The 22,009-nt window shown below is 52.5% G+C and overlaps 1 protein-coding gene across 1 annotated transcript; it reads right to left on the bottom strand.

Moving 5' to 3' along the window:
- Window positions 1-20,540: 20,540 nt before the first annotated feature.
- LOC103650042 (mavicyanin) lies at window positions 20,541-21,430 on the bottom strand. Its single transcript, XM_008675710.3, has 2 exons — window positions 21,201-21,430; window positions 20,541-21,073 (listed from the first exon to the last, which is right to left on the bottom strand). Exons 1-2 carry the CDS (start codon window positions 21,412-21,414, stop codon window positions 20,712-20,714), a joined length of 576 nt encoding a protein of 191 aa, XP_008673932.1. The 5' UTR covers window positions 21,415-21,430; the 3' UTR covers window positions 20,541-20,711.
- Between the last annotated feature and the right edge of the window lie 579 nt (window positions 21,431-22,009).

The raw sequence follows: 22,009 nt of genomic DNA, 5'->3' as shown, positions 1-22,009 counted from the left end.
GCTGGCAGGTCCACGCAATTGCTGTGCCGCAAATAGGGGCTTCTAGATTTCGGAACACCGAATAAACCCAAACTTCTGCTCGATGACACAGACCCATTCGTCCGCTTCTAAGGGGTCTTCCACCTTTACGAACAACGGTGGACGTGTCTCGGAGAAGTCCAAGTAAGAGGTTTCACGGGGACCCTGTTGATAACCCCGCCCGCCTTGTTGTTGAAACTGTTGACCCGCCATCTCTCTCTCAGAAAATGGGTATTATCCGCGGTCGCGTTTACCAAGGCGGCGATAGCCTCGGCAAGTGTGGGAGGGACTGGAGGTGGATTCGGCGTGGCCTCCCTCCCACGGGAGGTACTAGCTCCGTCCTGTGCGCGAGTCCTGGAAGGCATCTGTGGCAACAACATTTGGAAACAATATGATATGCCAAAGAAAAACAATCCATTTTACATTACCAAAAAGAGTAATGTTACAGACTCGGATTTTTACAACAGGATACATTACCTATGATACATTAGCACTACCTATTATACAATAGTACAACCTATTATACAATACACTACTTCTATTTCTACTACTACACCACTATTCCTGCTTCCGGTTGCTCTTGGCAGCCTCGTCGTTGGGTGTGGGAGACCATTCATCGACCAGCCTCATAGAAGGAGGGGGCCTGAAAAGGTCCAACTCACCACCAAGCGCTTCTCCCGCAACATGCGAGGGTCCGGCTTCCGACTCGACAGGATCCGCAGGTTCACTGGGGTGCAGTTGCGAATATAATACATGAACTTCTTCATGTAAGGTATTGCAATATGTCTGCAGGTTATCAACGACCAAGTTGAGCTCTGCTACTCGAGCTTGAGCTGTTTCCTCCTTGGCCCAGGAAAGCGAACGAGATTGAACAACCTAGTCGAGTGCCAAATCTCGGTCCGCGAGCTGATCTCGTAGATGGCGGATGTCTCTTCTCAATTCATTTATTCAGTCGCCATCTGCGACCCATATATTCGTCCTGCGGTGGAGTTCTGCTTGGAGCCGACTTACTTCTGCTTCGAGATCCCCTATCGGATCGTTGCTTCCACTACTACTATTATCATGTCTTGGGGCCAGCTGGTGACATGGCACACCAATCGGTCCAGTATGTTTGCGCGCTGTTCTCCTCGTGCGCGGTGGCATTTTTCTAAGGGGGAAAATTTGATTAGTATATTTCTTAGCATGATGCATGTATAATTACAGAATCAACCTTAGTTGATTCACACCTTCTATATGTTGCACTCTTACTACCTGGTCTTTAAGATAAACTCTTCAGAAATACTTAGGTAAGAAGGGAAGAGATTTTCTAGGTAAGTCTTTTAGAAAATCCTTTTGAAGATGCCTCATACTATCTGTAGAGAAGGGCTTCGCTCCGATACCAGCTGTGACAGAACCTCCCAAGTCATTAGGCCCACCTACAGTTGTCCTTGTCCAACAGACATCAGACAACCCTGTAGATGTTCCTGAATCACTTGACAAGTTCGGTATCTTCTTTCCTACCTTTCCAGGAACGTTTCACCCGTCTTGCAGACATTATAGAACATCGGAGATATAGAAATGCGGAAGCGATTACACAAACTTACATTTATTTAGAAAGTAAGATCAAGTTATTTATTACAGACCAGAGTTATAAAACGAGTGCTGAGTAGTATTATTACAATACCAAGGGAGGCAAAAACTCCTCCCGATAGGTTTTACATAAAAGTTTTTATGGAGGACCATGTCCTCCCGCAGCTTCACTCTTGTTTTTCTTCATTTGGAACCACCTTGGAGCAAAAGCAACAAAAGTTTGTTGCTTCCTCACCTAAAAACAACGGGGGAATAAACCCTGAGTATGGAATTACTCAACAAGTCTTACCCGACTAAAGAAAAGACTCTCAAGGGTATGCTGGTTATCAGGGAGTCAAGGTAAGGTTTCTCAATGATCAAAGACTCTGTTTTGCATAAATGCTTACTACAGTGGATCCTTAAAAATCCAGTTTTATTGTCAAGTTAGTAAAATTACCTGCATCTAGAGTTCTTTCTACTCTAGTTCAAACACTTGTCCTGCACTAGCCAGTTTCTTAACAAATCCCTTCATCTTTAGTGGAGTTCTACGTATAGGTCAGTGACCAAGTCTTCATAACCGCGAAGGTACGGCGATCCGAATCGATTATACTCAGCTGAGGATCTCCAATCACACGACATATGTAGCACTTAACCCTTGCATATGTCAACCCGCCACCGGGGTTCTTAAGACCAGATCAGGTTCACGCGAACCGAGAGCACAGATACACCACCGTCCAGCCTCTTGCCACGAAGGGTACACGCTACTCTCGCCACCGCTCCACGCCCATTCCGTGTTATCTTATTCTGGCCTTAGTCTGCCCGAGGCAAGGCTTACCCATGATGAGGCATGTGACCAGTTAAAGGGTCCTCGGTCATCAAGCCTACATCGAACACGGTCCTTAATCGACTCAGACGGAGACACTACACCGAGACTCCTTTCTCGTGCAAGTCACCCGCCCGGTCTCAGCTTAATTATTTCAACCCAAAAACTTGGTACCTGGCAGAGGTACATCTTTTCCGATGTGGAACCCATCACGGCCTTGATGGATCCACCATCAAGTTTCATATTTGAAAACAACCCTCCCACTTTGCCAATCATCTTTTGTAAAACAAATCCTTTTGTTTTTCTAGAGAAATACTAAGCATAGTAAAACCTTTTTGTAAAAACAGGGTTTCAAGGAAGGTAATCAAGTTCAAGGAAGGTAATGCAGGAATTGTTTAAGCATTCAACTCCTATCACCTAATGCAGCAAGCAAGTGAGAAAGATTTTAAAAACATCAAGGAAGGTGGCAAATGCACCGGGGCTTGCCTTCGTTGATAGGTGAGTCAGGCTCGGATCCGCAGATATCAAAGTAGAAGCAATTTCCTGCCTGAGATTCCGAAGGTGGTGGTGTCTTCTCTTCGGTCACTTCGACTTCTTCTTCGTTTTCTAAATATAACCATATAGGTATATAAAAGAATGAATGCCATGTAATTCTCATGAGAGTGAAAAGATAACAAGGATTTATTATCTAAGTCTTGAATACAACTTTCCTTCACGAAACTCCGAGAACTTAGGGTTTCCGGAGTCACTAAAGGATTTCAAAGGGCAGGGGGTAGGGTTTTGGGTTCTAGTTATCAAACAGGTCCAAATCAAACCAAACTCTACCCAAGGCTTCTCAATAATGTGTAGAGCTCATATAAAAAGTTTGGACATTTTTGGAATTACCATTTATTTTCTAAAAATCCAGAACTAATGGTTTAAGCTAGTTTAAATGCCTCAAAATTCCTTATTTAATCTAAAAATCATGAAACTATTTTTATTAAATACTATGGAAAATAAGAAGCCTAGAAAAATTGGTTTGACAATTTTAGGATTTTTCTACAATTTCCTAGAATTTATTTGGCTCTGGAAGAAAAAGAAAAGGAAAAACCAGCAACAGTACTGGGCCGGTTTTAGCCCAGGCAGCCCAACCCAGAGGGAAAGCGCGCGCGCGCGTCCACGGCAGCACTGGCGTCTTTACAGAAGTGGGGTTTTTGCTAACTGGAAATGGGTTCTTTCACTGTTTCACAGAGTCGCTGACGGTTTGCAGAAAAGACCCCTGGTTTCTATTCCTCTACCGCACGAGGTCCACGACGACGACAGCGCGGAGGATGAACCCCGGTGAGGTTGTGCCGGTGGATTTATGCGACGACCGGTGCTCCCGAGCGGCGTACACCGGATTAAACCCTCCCCGAACGATTCCCCTAACTTAATTTCACGATTGGTAAGCTATCAAGCTCTGTCCACGTGAACCGCGAATGATGAGGACAATGGTACGCGTTCCCGGTGATCCCTAGCGGTCCGGTTCAATTAAAGGGGTCGAGGGGTTTGCGGGGTACCTAAGGATGCTAGAACAAGCAGCAGAGGGACTTGAGCTAACCTGAATCGAGCTGGCTGCTGCGAGCTGATCTTCACGGCGGCGTAGATCATTTTGGGGAGAATTTGAAATTCGCGAGCACTGGTGAATGATCGAGGGTGGGATTGGGGCTGTAGTTTCGTGATGATGTAGTGCAGCTAACCACGGGCTCAATTTATAGGGAGCTTTGACGGTGGCGTGCAATTTGGCCGAGCAACGCAGGCGGCCGGAGATAAGGAAGAATACCGGCGCAGTGAATACGTGTTCAACACCGTGGCAGCTATTCCGGTGAGCAACGGGGAGCTAAAGTGAATCATGGCGGTGCAATGGCAAGGCTTGGATACGCGGCGGACAACGGCGACGGCACAACGGCGGTGAGATTCTAATCCGAGGGGCGGTGATAAAGGGGAGAGGTACCACGGCTAGCTGGAGTGACGTCCAGCTCACCGGCGGCGAAGATCTTTCACCCCACGACGCTATCCATCCACCCTGGGCACGAATCGCGACGTCGGCAGCACGAATCACGGCGGAGGGAGTCGTCGGCGGTGAGGACAGTCGCGCTGGCGATCTCATCCGTTTCAGTTATTGTACCATCGAGAACTGATTCAGAGCGCTTGACAGGCAATCTTGGAGCTGAATTTTCTCTCAATTTTCAATGGTAACTCATACCAAGCTCTGTAGCAAAGTTATAGAGCTACCAACTAGCTACAAGTTTGTCACAGCTGCAATGGGCAGATTCTTGCTTGGTCATAGTTGAATTTATGCTCAAAGTCGTAGTGATTGCACTGTCTGTCTAAAAATTCAGATCTAGTAACCTGACAGTCCAACTTTAAGCTCAATTATCTCTAAATTATTCTTAACAACTATGCTTACACTCTTAAGCAAAGTTGTTCTCCTATGTTAGGTCTATAATTTTGATGTGGTGACCTAGGGCAAAAACCCTAGAATTTGAGAGTTACAAGGCTCCAAAGTTGAGCCCATAACTCTGAAATTCAGACTTAGGCTATATAGGGCTTAAGAGGTGATTTTTGCAAATAGACCCAAAACTTAGGGTTTAACTTGCAAATTCACATATTTGTGAGCCAAAGGACTTAATATGCTTTAACATTATAGTTTTTACACTTTAGTCCAAATGTGCACAGTTTTTGCACATAGGCCCCTAGGGTTTGGACTTAGGGTTTTCCAGGGTTCCAATGGGGGTTTTTAGTGTCTCAGGGGTATAAATGTGATTCAAGTTCATTCTTGGGAACATTTTATGACTATTCCCCTAAAGCTTTTAGGTTTTCTCAATTTGGGTTATGTTTTACCCCTTTAATCCCTATTTAGGGTTAAGTTCCCTATCCAGGGTTCTATTTGCAAAATGCTATAACAATACAACTTGTTTGAAATTTTTACCTAGTGAATGCACTCTAGGTGTGTCAAACATATGCAATGCCAATGTTTATGATGCCATGCTCAAGTTTTAGTAGTAGTAACACCTGGGGTGTTACACCGATGCTGCCACGTGGCCTATTGCCCGTGACGTAAGCCAGCGGGCGGAGCCTGACGTAAGGCCTCTGGGCCGCGCGAACCCTGCATTTAATGCGGATAAGGCGTGCCGCCTGTCCATTCCACTGGCAGGTGATGTGCCGCCTCAGCATTTAATGTGCCCTGTCCACTCCGCTGACGGGCGGCAACCAGGCCATCTTGCAGGCGGCGTGCCTGTCCATTCCGTTAGCAGGCAGTACGCCCGTGCAGCGGCATACACTGTGCTCATCATGGCTCGCGCGTTATTGAGGAAGCAGCCGCGAGATACTAATACTATATGGACTACGGACATTATGACGCTCGGAGATCTTCTGGGCGACACTGGCATTGGATACTTCCATATGTATTCCCTCCATTTTGCCCCTGGGCCCACATGTCGGGGCTCAGCACATTTGTACGTGCCCCCCTTCAGCTATAAAAGGGACGGCACACGACGTTACAAGTCAGACCCAACTTAGGCTCAAGCTCACTTAGACTCTCAGACTCACAAGTTCATACAAGCTCTCAAGCTCAATACATCACACAATGGAGTAGGGTATTATGCTCCGGTGGCCCGAACCACTCTAAACCCTTGTGTGTTCTTGTGTTCTTCCCGATTCCATCTAACAGGCAAAACGCTTAGGCCCCTCCTCATTTTAGGATTTAGGGCGGGTGCGTTCCGCCACCCGGCTGGAGAATTTCCTCTCCGACATTTGGCGCGCCAGGTAGGGGGCTTAGGCTTTAGGTTTTTGCTTGTTTTCTTGCTTGCCACCATGGTCCACATCGTCGAGCACCATGATTTCATGCCCGAGGACATCATGGTGGAGGAGGCGGCTGCGTCTTCCACACCATGGGCCACCAACCTCCCTGCGCCTGGTGCAGCTGCTGCTGTGCACTCTGCGCGGCAACACACTCCCGCGCAAACGTCCAGGGCGTCAAGGGCTGCGCCTGGGGCGCTGTCTGCGGCCAGAGAATTGCTGTGCCACCCTCCAAGCTCCACGGCCTCGCCAGGGGTCATGAAGTAGTGACGTGATGATGTCGACCTTCTACTCGACATGGCACACTCTAGCTCAGCCAGGCCCAAGCCTCGGTCGTCCCGGCGCCAACATGAGGCGTCGGCGTCAGTGCGCTCGCCCTCGGTGAGGGCAGCACCGACTGAGGACCTATGAGCGGAGCTCAACCGCCGGCGTGCGGGAGAGGACGCTCCAGTCTCTCTGGAGAGGTCTAATGACCTGCGGGCAGAACTCAACCGCAGGCGTGCGGGCGAGGATGCCCGCGTCTCTCTGGAGAGGGCGCGTGAGCGTTGTTAGAACGTTGAGGGTCGCAACCTCGGCTACGACTTCGCTGCGGTAGCACCGCAGACTCCAACGGGCGCCCGGATCCAAGCGGGTGTCCCATTGGCCGGCGTGGGCTGCGCCGCGCTGGCGGATCATCTCCGCGCGGCGACTTGACCGTCCAAGTTCCGGCCACAACTGCCGGAGAAGTACGACGGTATGTCGAATCCGTCGGAATTCTTGCAGGTTTACGTCACCGCCATTACGGCAGCCGGTGGAGACACAACCGTAATGGCAACATACTTCCATGTTGCCTTGTCTGGGCCGGCCCAGACTTGGCTCATGAACCTTGCCCCAGGATCGATCTACTCCTGGGAAGAGCTCTGCGCGTGGTTCACAGCGAACTTCGCTAGCGCTTATCAGCAGCATGGCGTGGAGGCCCACGTCCACGCAGTGAGGCAGGAGCCCGGGGAAACTCTCCGGGCGTTCATCTCCCGCTTCACCAAGGTACGAGGCACCATACCTCGTATTTTAGATGCTTCCATCATCACTGCTTTCCACCAGGGAGTACATGATGAAAAGATGTTGGAGAAGTTAGCCACGCACGACGTGGAAACTGTCACCACACTCTTCGCTCTGGCCGACAAGTGCGCCAGAGCTGCTGAGGGCCGTGCATGGCACTCAGCACCACAGACCAGGGTTACCTAGACGGGTGGCTCGGGTGCCGTCGCTCAGGATGGCAAAAAGAAGAAGAAGAAGAACCATGGATCCGAGAGGCCGCCGTCTGCTGCTCTGGTCGTCGTAGCCGCGACTGCGGGCCGGGGCAAGCGCAACAAGCGCCCACGGCCGTAGGGAGGCAACAGCGGCACATGCCCAGTGCACCCCAACAGTCGCCACAGCGCCTCGGAGTGCCGCGAGATCATCAAGCTCGCGAAGCGCATCAGCGAACGGCGCGAGCAGTCCTCCAAGAATGGCTCCCCACCCCGTCGCAGGCCTGGCAAGGAGAGGGTCGACGACGGTGAGGTGGCCACACGAGAACGGGACCTCGGGTATCAATCACCCAAGGGGGACCTTAAGGATGTCTTCACTGGGGACTTTGACTCCGGTGACGACAACGACCACCGCAAGAAGCTGTACGTCATGTACGGCGGGAGCTAGGAGGTCACCTCCCACAGGAACGTCAAGTCCCTGCACCAAGAGGCCCTTTCAGCAGTCCCGGGGTCCCAAAGGCTGCTCCACATCAGAGGTGGAGGAGCACCACCATCTCCTTCGGGGCATCCAACTGCCCCGACAACATGGCAGGGGCCGGTATACTACCGCTCATCACCACCCCTATCATCGCCAACATGCGGCTGCACCATGTTCTGATTGACGGAGGGTCCGGCCTCAACGTCATCAGTCATGCTGCATTCAAGCAGCTGCAGATCCCAGGGTCTCGGCTGGGACCCTCTCGCCCATTCTCCAGAGTGGGCCCACAACCGGTGTATCCCCTTGGGAGCATCGCACTCCCAATAACATTCAGGACCAAGGAGAACTTCCGCACGGAGAACATCCAGTTCGACGTCGCAGAGGTTAACCTCCCCTTCAATGCCATCATCGGTAGGCCAGCCCTGTACCGGTTCATGGGCATTGCCCATTACGGGTATTTGGTCCTCAAGATGCCATCTCCGGCCGGAGTCCTCACCGTGCGAGGCCCACGCGCCGCTGCGCTTGCGGCTGTGGAAAAGCTGCACGCCCTGGTGGCAGAAGCTGCTCGCTTGGACGACGGAGGGAGGAACCCCTCGACCTCCGGGACCAAGGCACCTACCAAGGTGCCGAAGGTGCGGCCATCCAGAGCGGACGACGTCCCCGTCAAGGCCGTCCAGCTCAGCGTGGGTTCCTCCCAGACCACTCGCATTGCGGGTGATCTGGAGGAAACATAGGAACTCGCGCTCGTCGCCTTCCTCCAGGAAAATGCCGACGTGTTCGCATGGGAGCCGTCGCAGATGCCTGAGATCCCTAGGGAGGTGATCGAGCACCATCTGAAGATCAACCCTGACGCCAAGCGGGTGAGTTAGAAGCCTCGTAGACAGTCCGTCGAGCGGTAGGACTTCATCCGAAAGGAGGTCCAGAAGCTGCTAGATGCTGGCTTCATCGAAGAGGTTCATCACCTAGTGTGGCTGGCCAACCCAATCATTGTCCCCAAGGCAAATGGGAAGCTTCGGATGTGCATCGACTACACCAGCCTTAAGAAGGCTTGTCCCAAGGACCCGTATCCACTTCCGCGAATAGATCAAATCGTGGATTCCACCTCCGGGTGCAACTTTTTGTCTTTCTTAGATGCTTATTCTGGTTTCCATCAAATCTAGATGTCTAGGGAAGATAGGAAGCATACCGCTTTTGTAACAGTGGATGGGCTTTACTGCTATGTCGTAATGCCTTACGGTCTGAAAAATGCCTTGCCAACATTTGTGCGGGCGATGAGTAAGACTTTCGGGGACCTGATCAGGGATAAGGTGGAAGTATACGTCGATGACATTGCAGTCAAGAACAAGAGAGGGTCGACCCTACTGGAATACTTGGCCCTGGTCTTCGACAGGCTACGGGAAACCCGCACAAAGCTAAACCCGGACAAGTGCATCTTTGGTGTCTCCGCAGGGAAGTTGCTGGGGTTCCTGGTTTCGTACCGGGGCATTGAGGCAAACCCGGAGAATATCAAGGTGATATAAGCAATGCGGCCTCCGGCCCGTATCAAGGACGTCCAGAAGCTTGCAGGGTCATTAGCCGCCCTTAGCCGCTTCATTTCGAGGCTGGCTGAGAGGGCGCTGCCCTTCTTCAAACTGTTGCGGAAGTCTGGTCCATTCTCTTGGACCGAAGAGGCAGAACAAGCCTTCCAAGAGTTGAAGCAGCACCTGGTGTCCCTACCAATACTGGTAGCCCCAGATCCTGGGGAGCCGCTGTATTTATACATCGCAGCGGCTGCCGAAGCAGTGAGCATGGTGCTGGTCATCGAGAGGACGACACAAGAAGACTAGGAACAAATCTGGGGGAAAAGACCAGGTATCGGCTACAGGGGTCCGGACCATTCAGAAGCCGGTCTACTACATCAGCGAGGTCCTCCACGAGGCAAAGACCAGGTACCTTGAGACGCATAAGCTTCTCTATGCTGTGCTTGTTGCGTCCAGGAAGCTGTGCCACTATTTCTAGGCACACAGGGTCGTGGTGGTGACCTCCTTTCCGTTAAGGGCCATCCTCCACAACTCTAACGCCACGAGCAACATCGCCAAGTGGGCCGTGGAGCTCGCTGAGTTCCAGCTGGACTTCTAGCCTCACCACGCCATCAAGAGCCAAGTCCTGGCTGACTTCATCGTGGAGTGGACGCCTCCCCTGAGCGCTCCTGGGGGTCCAGACCCCGATTCGGACCCCACACCTGCGGTGCCCAGGGGTCCGGTCTTCACCGAGCCCCACTGGACGCTCTTCTTCAACGGATCCGCCCGACAGCAAGTTGGCAGGGCTAGGGTGGTCCTCATCGACCCAAGCGGAGAACAAGTGAAGTACATGGTGCACCTTGAGTTCAAGGCCACTAACAACATGGCGGAGTACGAAGCACTGATCTTCGGCTTGTCGACGGCCCTATCCCTAGGGATCCGCCAGCTCCGGGTGAAGGGGGACTCCCAGCTGATCATCAAGCAAGTCCGCGGGGAGTGTAGCTGCAACGAGCCCAGGCTCACAACGTACCTACTTCACGTGAGGAAGCTGGAGAAGGACTTCACTGCCCTAGAACTGCAACACGTTCCTCGGGCTGACAACTTGGCGGCAGATGACCTCTCTGTGAAGGCATCAACGTGGGCACCCGTGCCCGAGGGCGTCTTCGAAAGATGGCTGCTGAGACCCACCGCCCAGCCGGCTGAACTGGGCGAAGGGGGCGAGACTAGCACCTCAAAGTTAGCGATCCCGGTGGCGTCCCATCTTTAGAACCCACCAAAGGCTGTGTGTGCTATAGGAAATCCTGCCAGTCCCTTAGCGCCACAGCCAATGTCTCAGAGTGGTCCCGATGCATGGATCTCCAAGATCTAGGACTACCTGAAGGAAAATATCCTTCCTAAAGACCATGTGTCCGCAGAGCGCATAGTGCGGTTAGCTAAACACTACGCGGTGGTGGAAGGGGATCTCTACCGCCATGGCGCCAACGACAATCTCATGCGGTGCATTACCCAGGAGGAGGGCCGTGAGTTGCTCACGGAGATCCATGGAGGAGAGTGTGGAAGTCATTCATCATCCCGCACGCTGGTCGGTAAGGCCTTCCGGCATGGCTTTTACTGGCCAACCGCTCTCCAGGATGCAACTGAGATGGTAAAGTACTGCAAGGCGTGCCAGTTCCATGCAAAGCAGATACACACACCAGCTCAGGCTCTGCAGATGATTCAACCCTCCTGGCCGTTTGCCGTATGGGGGTGGATATCCTGGGACCATTCCCCAGGGCCGTCGGCGGGTACCAGTTCCTCTTCGTTGCCATCGACAAGTTCACAAAGTGGCCAGAGGCCACCCCTGTGGTCAATATCACCCAGGGTGCTGCTGTCGCTTTCCTCAAGTCGATCGTTTGTAGATTTGGGGTCCCAAGCCATATCATTACGGACAACAGAACCCAGTTTCCAGGAGTATTGTGAGGACATCGGCACCCAGCTCTGCTTTGCGTTCGTGGCTCATCCCAGGAGCAACGGCCAAGTGGAGAGGGCAAACGCAGAGATCCTCAGGGGACTCAAGACACGCACCTACGACTGCTTGAAAAAGCATGGTGCAAATTGGGTCAACGAGCTTCCGTCCGTGCTGTGGGGGAACCGGACCACACCCAGCCGAGCTACCAGGGAGACCCCGTTCTTCCTGGTCTACGGGGCCAAAGCCTGCCTTCCCCCGGAAATCCTTATGGGCTCCCCACGGGTCTAGGCTTTCGATGAGTCTATGTAGGAATAGCTACGGCGTGAGGACGTGGTCATCATCGACGAGCACAGATGGCAAGCAGCAATCCGAAATGCACGGTACAACCAAGCGCTCAGGCGTTACCACCAGCGGTTCATGCATAGTAGGGAGCTCCGGGTCGGGGACCTAGTCCTAAGGCGAGTACTGAACCGAGAAGGGCTCCACAAACTCTCCCCCAGCTGGGAAGGACCCTTCAAGGTGACGGAAATATGCCGACCCGGGTGTGTCCGCCTTGCTACAACTGAAGGAGAGCCTCTTCCCAATCCTTGGAACATAGAGCACCTTCGTAAGTTTTTCCCATAGAAACAAGCCTGGGATTCAGTTTTTTTCTTTGTAACTAGGTTACGCATATATGTACGCCAACCCGGTGAGGTCCGCACTCATAAACCCGGTCTGTTGGCCTACACTCATGAATATCAAGTTATAAAGAAAAGATTCACCCCCCAGATTTGTTTTTGTGATGGCCTTATTTTCGCTTCAATTTACGAGCATCATTTTTTATCTAAAACACCCATATAGTTCCCACCCTTGCTGGTATAATGACATCCGAATTGAGTAGCCAGGCTTGCAGTTTGGGATCCCTCGGTCCGGTGGGTCCGACAACCTGGGGTCCGGTTCTAGAGAACGGACACACGTCCCATGGGGTGGACCGGAGCTGTGTAGCCGCTTAGCCTGGTCCCGTACCCTAAGCCTACACACTCCACTCTGCGACGGGTGCCCTAGTATTTGGAGTTGTGCTCTAGGGGGTCCGGACACACGGATTGACTTCCCGGTCTAAGTCCTGCAGGTCCTGTTGCGTGAATCAAAGGATAAAAGATACCAGTTAGTGGGCCCTATGGGTGCACTACTAAAGCTTCCTAGCCAAGGCTGTGTGCAGGTCCAGGTCCCAGTCGAGACTACCTCCTGGGGACCAGGTCACCAATTCTTTCTTAAGTATACTGGCATCCAGCCTCAACACGTCGAGCCTGCATCCTAGGGGGGCCAAGTACCAGGGAGAAGTTGCTAACGATGCACACAGCAAAGACAAATAGCATACAGATAAGTTCTGTCACTAATATACTTCCCAAAAAGTATCTTACAAAACCAGAAAATATTACAAGCCGCACCCCAGCGGAACCCTTGCCCTATTTCTACAGATCTAGATACTAATCATCGGCAGGATCCCGCTGGAAGCGCTCAGCCACCACCTCCACAGTATCTTGTACGCTCTCCCGGGCGGCGTCTTCGGTGTCGGCCACCAGACCAGCGATCACCGGCTCCAAGGAGATGGTCGGGTTGTGGCTCCGGAAGCACGTTAGGAGGTACTCAATCACCGCCCGGTAGAGCCTGCCGCCTTCGGCCTCCAGGCTGGTGCCAAGGATCTGGTCCAGGCATCGGAGCTGGTCGGCGGTGGAGTCCAGCACCGGGAGCGCGTCGGAGATGGACGTCGGCAGCTCCGACACTGGGATGGGGCTCACCCCTAGCGGCACCAGTGTCGTGCTCGCCTCGCCGGCCTATGCGGCGATGCGCTGGACCCCAGCGTGCTGCTCCGCCTGGAGATCTTTAAGTGTCTTCTGCATCGCATCCACTACCTGGAGGCCCGGTGCTGCCTATGCCGCCTGCGCTGCCTCAAACAGGCAAGCCCGCTCCTCCAGCGTCCGCTTCTCCTCTGCCTCGAGCTCATGCTCGGCCAGCGACTTCTCCCGCCTTTCAAGCATTTCCTCTTTGAAGGCGAGATTCTTCTCCCGCCTGGCGAGGTCCGCCTCCCGCCTGTCCAAGGATTTTCCTTTCGCCTTAAGCTTCTCCTCGGCGAGAGCGGCGTCGCGGGCCTTGCCATCAAGCTCCTGCTATAGCCTTTGCTGGCTCTCCACAGCCGTGGTCTGCTGAACCCGCTGCTCCTCCACGATTTTGTTAAGGGCATTCAGCTTCGCCTGGAGCTCTGAGATGACCTCCTCCCTCTGGTCCAAGTGCACCTCCTTCTTGGCCAGCCTCTTCTCCTTCCGGGTCACCTCCAGCTCCCGGGCGAACACCTTCTGGAGGTCCTTCCTGTAGTCCTTGCGGTCCCGTTCAAGCTCCGACCGCTCGGAGGCGAACTGGCGGGACGCTTCCTTGGTGCGCTCCTCCAGCTGGGTACGCCAGTCGCTGAGGCGCTGGTGTTCAGCCTCAAGCGCCTCCCACTCCCACAGGATCGCCGCCTCAGTCTCTTGGAGGGCCTGGTGGGCGCGGGATAGCACCCGGGGGAAGGGAACTGGCGCTGCTTCTGGCTCAGCACCGGACCGGAGCCGCCGCCCAAAAATCACCTCCGATTCCTCCGGAGTGGGCGGCGGGTTGGAGATGGACGCCCCCCGCGTCGACCTTGATGGTGGCGGCGGGCGCAGCTGGGGTCTCCTCTACTGCTACCGATGGTGTACTCGACGACATCGTCGTTGTTGAGGCTGTGGGAGCCGTCGGGGCAGTGGGGACCCCCTCTGCTACTGCGACACCGCTTGGTGTTGGCACCGCTGCCGCCGGACCCCCAGTTGGAGCCTGGGGGCCCGGTGGTGCTGTCTCGACGGTAGCAGCCGGGGGCGGTGGAGGCACGACCTTGGGAGCAGAGGGGGAGGAAGCCCTGACAAGCAAAGGATGGGTTAAGACCTGTCGGCATATTAAATAGACTAATCAAAAAGAAAGGGGCTCCACTCACTTGGGGCCCTGGACCTTCCAACGACTCTGGAAGCGGGGCGACCGCTGCTTCTGCTGCTGCTACTGTTGCTGCTGCTGTTGTTGCTACTGCTGCTGGTGCCCCTGGGGGAGATTTGTGGTTGTGGTGGCGGCGGACCCGATGGCTATGGTGGCGGAGAACTGGCGCGCCTCTACGCGCCCTGGGCCTGGGAGCCGGTCTCCTCGGCCCCGCCAGTAGTCCTCTGATGCTTCTGGGAGCTGGCCTCCTCAGCCCCAACGGGGGGGGGGGGGGGGTCCGAAACAAACGACCCATCAGCGCGACGCAGCTAACGTCTCCTCTCCTCCTCCGACATCCCAGCGCCGCCTGGGGCGGAGGAATTACTTCCAGCCCCTTTGCCCTTGTCCAAGGGTGGGGGGCCGTGGCGGGGGCGCTAGGGGCCACACAGGTAGTCTGGGGGCCTCCAACCGGCACATCGAAGATCCGGATCCCGCGATGGGGGTCCCGGCCGCCAGTGTGGCGAACCGCGACGCCGCGCTCGTTGAGGGTCGGCAGCGTGGCCAAAATCACCGTCCTCAACCCTACGTCGTCGCAGAGCGCAGGGACGCTCTCGAGGAGGATTAGAGACTCAGGGATGAAGGACTCACCAGTAATCCCCTTCACCAGAACCTCCAGCTCCTCCCAGGATAGGTCGGTCCCCGGCCCACGCTGGATCCGGCCGATGTCGTTTGTGCCGGTGAACCAGCAACATAGACGCGCCCTCTGCTGCAGCGGCGCGATCCGACGCTTCAGAAAGTCTCCGACCACGTGCATCGACGTCAGGCCGCCCGTCGCCAAGCTCTTGATCCTGTCCAGTACGAACTGGAACTCTGGCGCCAGTGATGGCTTGCCCCTCCACTGCTTCCGGTTGAGTCTTGGTCCATCGCTCGGCAGGGCAAGGCGGTCGTTGGCCTCCGTGCTAGCGATCACCCAGTCATCGTGCCAGTTCTCCCACCTTGCGCCGCCAAGAGAGGGGATGTAGGCACCGGCCGAATCTGGCCTTGTCTGGAAGTAGTAGGCACCGAGGTGGTCCTTCGCCTTCCCCGACTTCACCAACACAAAGAAATGGCAGAAGAGGGAGGTGCAGGGCGCCACCCCCACAAACATCTCGCACATGTGGGCGAAGATGGCCGCCTGGAGGATGGAGTGGGGGGTGAGGTGCTGAAGCTGGAGGCCGAACTCCTCCAACAACATAAGGAAGAAAGGCGAGATCGGCAGCGCCAACCCGCAAGAGATGTAGGAGGTGAACAAAACAAACTCCCCGGCGGCGAGGTCACTGAGGGGGACGGCGCCAGCGTGGATCCTTCCGGCGAGTGTCGGTGCGCCCCATCCAAGCAGGTGGCGCACCACATCGAGCGTCGCCTCGGTCTGGAAGCGGTCGAGTTGGTCAAGCGAAGTCATGGCGTCGGCGGCGGCGCAGGTGTGGAGCAGGAGAGCGCGAATGCAAAGGGGTGCAGAGAGTTCGAAGGCGAAAGGGCACAGCGAGTGGAGAGAATGTGAAAGCATAACTGTTGTACGCGGGGTGAATCCCTTTTCAAGGAAGACTCTCCCGCTCGTGCCCATCTCGCCCGACGCGCACCAAAGCAACCCAGCCTCTGACACGGGGGCCCGGGCCCACAAGTCATACGGCTGGTGTGCGAGTCTCCGAGTGCTGAGAAGGCGAACCGCCACGCGAGGAACGAACTGCCGCCCGCGGTAGTGCGCTTCTCCATCTCTGCCGGAAACAACGGCCTAGTCTCTGACATGGGGGCCCGGGCCCATGAGTCATACTCCTTGGGCATCGGTTTCTGAGTACAGAAAGAGCGAATCGCTGCTCGCGCCAGTACTGTGCCCCCTCGGGGCCGTCGCAGAAGACAGAGAAGGTAATTTTTCAAACCAATGCAGCGGTATCGAGGCGCCTCGCGCGTGGCCCGGCAAAACCATCATGCGTGGGGGCCGCGGGTCAGTCAGCCGCGTGTACAGACGTGGCAGTTGGCGTGATCGAAGGCGGACTGGCAGTGACTACGTCAGCAAACGCACGGAAGCGGCGCGCCAATCGCCAGTCAAGCTTTGGCCCCACCTGCAGGCTCGTATCCTCCCCTAAGGTGGGCCCGGGGGCCACTGTCGGTACCCTGAAACAGGGGTACCCCTTACTACAGTATGAAGACGCGGTGCCCGCACGACTATCTCTAGTCGCGTGGTGAACAACACCCGACCCCACCATGTGGACGGCTCCAGGGCCACCACGTGGCCAGAGAAGACAATATCCTCCAAGGTATCAATGGTGGGTCTGGACCCCCTTGGGAAAGTGCCGGACCCCTGCATATACGGACCTGACCTCTGGGCAGGGACCAGGACCTCCGCGGGTACAAACCGGACCCCCGGGATGGGTCCTGGACCTCTCTGTGTGGGGTGCGGGCCACTCACATCAGGGTCCCGGGATTCTGAGACAAAGAATACCCAAGCCTTAATCAAGGCCAGGCGGGGGTCCGGTGCTGACACGTGTCCGGACCATACCGCGTGCGCTTCTGCTCCCCGCTCAGGCGGAGACCCGATGCTGCCACGTGGCCTACTGCCCGTGACGTAAGCCAGCGGGCGGAGCCTGACGTAAGGCCTCTGGGCCGCGCGACCCCTGCATTTAATGTGGATAAGGTGCGCCGCATATCCATTCCACTGGCAGGTGATGTGCTGCCTCAGCATTTAATGTGCCTTGTCCATTCCGCTGACGGGCGGCAACAATGCCATCCTGCAGGCGGCGTGCCTGTCCATTCCGTTGGCAGGCAGTAGGCCCGTGCTGCGGCATACACTATGCTCATCATGGCTCGCGCGTTACCGAGGAAGCAGCCGCGAGATATTAATATTGTATGAACTACGGACATTATGGCGCTCAGAGATCTTCTGGGCGACACTGGCATTGGATAGTTCCATATGTATTCCCTCCGTTTTGCCCCTTGGCCCACATGTCGGGGCTCAGCACTCTTGTACGTGCCCCCCTTGAGCTATAAAAGGGAGGGCACACGACATTACAAGGCAGACCCAACTTAGGCTCAAGCTCACTTAGACTCTCAGACTCACAAGTTCATACAAGCTCTTAAGCTCAATACATCACACAGTGGAGTAGGGTATTACGCTCCGGCGGCCCGAACCACTCTAAACCCTTGTGTGTTCTTGTGTTCTTCCTGATTCCATCTAACAGGCAAAATGCTTAGGCCCCTCCTCATCTTAGGATTTAGGGTGGGTGCGTTCCACCACCCGGCCAGAGAATTTCCTCTCCGATAGTGTCACTTAAATCAGGTCACATCATAAAAAGCTGCTAACTAAAATTGTCGAGGGAGTTATTTGTCTGGTTTTGTAAAGTTGGGGGATTAAACAACCAATTTTAAAGCTGAGTAAAATAGACCATCCTGTATAGCTCAGGCTGTTATGTAGACTTTTTTCTATAATTTTACCTTTTTTACGTAAAGCGACGCATGATGACAGTGGAAGCTGATGTTTTATATAGTAGAGATAGAGATGTAGAGCAGTTTGAGCTCATGTTCTATTACATGTAGATTTGCAATGTGTGAGCAACTATGTTGGTTGATTTGTGTTGTTTAGGGATGATTGGATGGGCTAAGGCTAATTGTTAACGAGAACTAAAATTTACTTAACTATTTTCTATTGCATGTTTAAATCTTATAAAGAATATAATCTTTATGATTAACTGAAATATTTTTTAGATAAAACTGTTCAAAAATTATTTATATAAGTAAAAATTTACTTAATCTTTATGCGTGAGCTGATGTTTTCTATTGCATGTTTACATCTATCTCATAAGGTTGGGTTGGGTTCAATAGTGGTCGATAACACCGGTTTAAAAATGAACCAACGTAAATATGCTTTTGGGGTATCGACTGACAAGTTCTTAGGGTTCATTATCCATGAGCATGGCATAGAGATAGATCCCGATCGGAATAAGTCCATTCGAAATGTGGGAGCTCTAACGTGTAAGCTTGAAATGCAGAAGTTTCTCGGCAAGATAAATTATTTATGGAGTTTTATTTCTAACCTAGCTGGGAAGTTTGATGCTTTCACTCCTATTCTTCAGCCTAAAAATCATGCTGATTTTACTTGGGGCCAAAACATCAAGAAGCTTTTGATCATATTAAAAACTATTTGTCTTCGGCTCCAGTGTTGAAAGTACCACAAATTAGAATACCATCAGGTTATACATTGCAACCGAAGATAAGGTTATTGGAGCTATGCCGACTCAGGAAAACGAAGGAAAGGAGCATGCAATGACCTACTTAAGCCGGAGACTGGTGGATGCTGAAACAAGGAACACCTCTGTTGAGAAATTATGCTTAAGCTTGTTTTATACGTGCACCAAACTTAGATGTTATCTATTGTCCAGTCTTTGCACTATTTCTTGTCAAACCGATGTGATTAAATACATGTTGCAAAACACAATCCTGAGTGGTAGAATTGGTAAATGGGCTTATGCACTTGTAGAATATGACTTGGCTTGTGAATCGCTGAAATCCATGAAAGGCCAGGTCGTAGCCAATTTTATTGTAGAACATCGGATTGATGACACTCATGAATTAGGCATGTCATACCTCACTATTACTTCTTGGACTTTGTATTTTGATGGATTAGTTTGTAATGAAGGACAATGGATTGGCATCGTGCTTATTTCACCAAGTAATGCCTCTTTTGACTTTTCGAGCCGATTGAAAACTTATTGCACTAACAAGCAAGCCAAATATGAAGCTCTCTTATTCGGTTTAGAACTTTTAGATTATATGGGAGTGAAGCATGTGAATGTATTCGGTGATTCTCAGCTAGTTGTTCAACAAATTTTAGAGGAATATCAATGTTTAGATGATACTTTAAATGGTTATCTTGGAAAATGTTGGGACATAATCCGCTCTTTCGACGAATTTGATATTCAACATATATCTAGAGCTGAGAATTGCAAAGCTAATAACTTGGCACAAGATGCAACAGGTTATCGGATAAAGCGATGGAGGTTTCACAACTCTAAAAGTATGATAACCGGTGGTGCGTCAAGTTCCTAGGTCGCAGACCATCCAGGCTATATAGCCGGACCGTTCGCAGTAGGCTCGGACTATCCGGGCAAAGAGTCCAGACCGTCCGACTGTACCAGAAACATCTCGTTTATTAATTCAGCTAACAATGGGGCCGATGCATTTGATAAGATGACGCTTATAATTAATTACATGCGTAATCCGAGTGATAAGACAGATAGGAATGTTTGGCGTGCAACTTTCAAATATATCTTAATTGATAATGAACTTTATCGTCGATCGGCTGGTGATGTCTTGCTGAAATGCTTGTGCCCTGATAATGCTATATTAACTATGGTCGAAGTGCATGAAGGGATTTGTGGTACTTATCAATCGGCTCAAAAAAATGAAGTGACTGTTGAGAAGATCTGACTTCTATTGACCCCAGGGCGCGAACCGTCCACGCTACCGTAGAGAGCACAGTCGCCGATACACCTCACATTGATTCGGCGTCACAGTTTTCATGTGTTCATCTCCTTTTATGCAATTTAGGGGTTGTTTGGTACAACTTCGAGGTGCTCTAGCTCAACCGCTGTTGAGTATTGCTAAAATGTGATGTACTACAAAGTTGTAGTTCTCTTCAAGCTCTACGATTTTTCATATAAACTTTATTTTCATCCAAATTCATATGCAAAAGTTATGAATTTATAACAATATTATGCATAAAAAATAAAAACGGGTACTTGAAACCTAGGTATCTGTATCCAAGTAAACTACAATTTATATTGACAACCACATTCGGGCCACATAAATGGAAGCACAATTGAACTAGCGCAAAAACCTGATCATTGCGATTTTTTAGCAGCGATGTTGAGTATCTACAGGGTTAGTTTAAACTTCTAGGAAGTGTTTGTTTTTGCTTGCTGTGTTATATATACTGGCACACAGGTTCGACCGATGGACGATGAATGAATCTACACCCCCAACCCAAGGAATCACTACAAAGCATTGGCATTTTTTGTCAAGGGACATCTCGCAAAATAATCCAAACATAACATAATGGATCCATTACAAATTAAGGAGTTAGATACTCTAGCACATTATATATATATATATATATATATATATATATATATATATATATATATATATATATATATATATATATATATATATATATTACAAGTACTCAGTAAAACTAGCTAATTGTCCTGACACAACACAATACAGAACCAGATACTTGACTCACGAGTGGTGAATATGTAAAAGCCACAGGTACCCAAACTAAAGCAGAACTAGGACATGCATAGAGCACGTACGCGAGTGCGCATGCACACGCTGGAAACTGCTGATCAGTGGCGTGCGACTAGACGAGGCTGACGAAGACAGCCAGCGCTGCCACGGCGGCGACGCCAGCAGCAGCGGCAACCGCTGTGGCTGCGCCGGAGGAATGGCCGCCGCCGTGGCCCGGCTGCGGCGCCGACGTCGCTGGTGCGGAGGCCGGGCCTGGCGTCGCGACGATTGCTGGCTGGACCATCACCCGCACGATGAGCCTCTGTCCCTCCTCGCAGTGTCCCGGCTTGCCGCTGATGAAGCAGAAGAAGCCCGGGCGGTCGAGAACGAACTTGGTGGCGCCGTCGGCGAAGGTCGCGAGCGGCTCCGTGGTGTTGCAGGCGTCGAAGGCGGTGCGGTCCACCAGGAGCACCGAGTCGTTGGCGTACTTGAAGTCTGGCAAAGGATCCATTTGCATTAGCCACAGGCAGATGCAGTGAACTGAGTAACCGGATCGGAGGGCATCAAGATGCATGGGGGCTATAAGGGAACTAACTACACATTGGTGGGATACTTTACTCACAGAGGTGGTCGCCGACGCGGAATCGGTTGTTCATGGCCCACCAGCCGTAGCTGGTGTTGGCGTCAGGGACGCGCCACCCGCGCGGGCCGCCGACGTGGAACTCCAGGCCCTGCGGCGCGGTTGCTTCGGCGACGACGGCGGGGGCGACAAGGAAGAAGACGACGCCGGCGAGGGCCAACACGGGGAGAAGCGCGCTGGAGTTGGAAGCGGCCATGGATCTTGCAGTTGCAGCAGACTGCGCACGGTCCGAGCGTGGATTGGAACTGAATAGCTAGGCCGCGCGTTCGCTCGCTTTATAGGGGAGTGGATGGTCTTGCCAGCAGGCCAGGACGGTTGTAGTTTGCGCGCTCGATCCGGTCTGATTCGATGCGTTCGTGCGTGCGTTCGTGCGTGGGCGAGGGTGCGAGAACGTGGGGAACGAGGGGGCTGCTCGCTGCGTGTCATGTCGTCGCCGTCACCGGTTGCCAAGCGTGGAAAGCCTCTCAATTCATCGAACCAGTGTCTGAATTCTTGTACGTTCTCTCTCTCTCTAAAACAGGACAGGGTCGATTTTGTTAAATTATGAAATGTAAACGAAATAACAAATATAAGGAACTTGTGTATCGCATCGATCCGAGAACCGATTATTCTGACTCTATGCCAAATAGCATGCCGCTATATAACTGCCTAATAAAATTACTAATGATTACCGTAATCTTGATGAGGTCATTTACGAAAATTTGTCTATTTGAAAAGATATCTTAAAGACGTGTCTGTTCGAAGAGGAATACTCTTTTCAAAAGACTAGTTGAGCGGAAATCGGTTTTGTG

The sequence above is a fragment of the Zea mays genome, chromosome 3 (assembly GCF_902167145.1).
Source record: "Zea mays cultivar B73 chromosome 3, Zm-B73-REFERENCE-NAM-5.0, whole genome shotgun sequence".
NCBI classification, from domain to species: domain Eukaryota; kingdom Viridiplantae; phylum Streptophyta; class Magnoliopsida; order Poales; family Poaceae; genus Zea; species Zea mays.
Note: the sequence above shows the minus strand (reverse complement) of the source record. Positions and strands in the feature narration are given on the sequence as shown.

Excerpts from the sequence above, each read along its gene's own strand:
- LOC103650042 (XM_008675710.3), bottom strand. The coding sequence starts at position 21,414 with ATGGCCGCTTCCAACTCCAGCGCGCTTCTCCCCGTGTTGGCCCTCGCC. Across the intron at positions 21,074-21,200 it reads CCGCGTCGGCGACCACCTCT|ACTTCAAGTACGCCAACGAC; the intron begins GTGAGTAAAGTA and ends ATCCTTTGCCAG.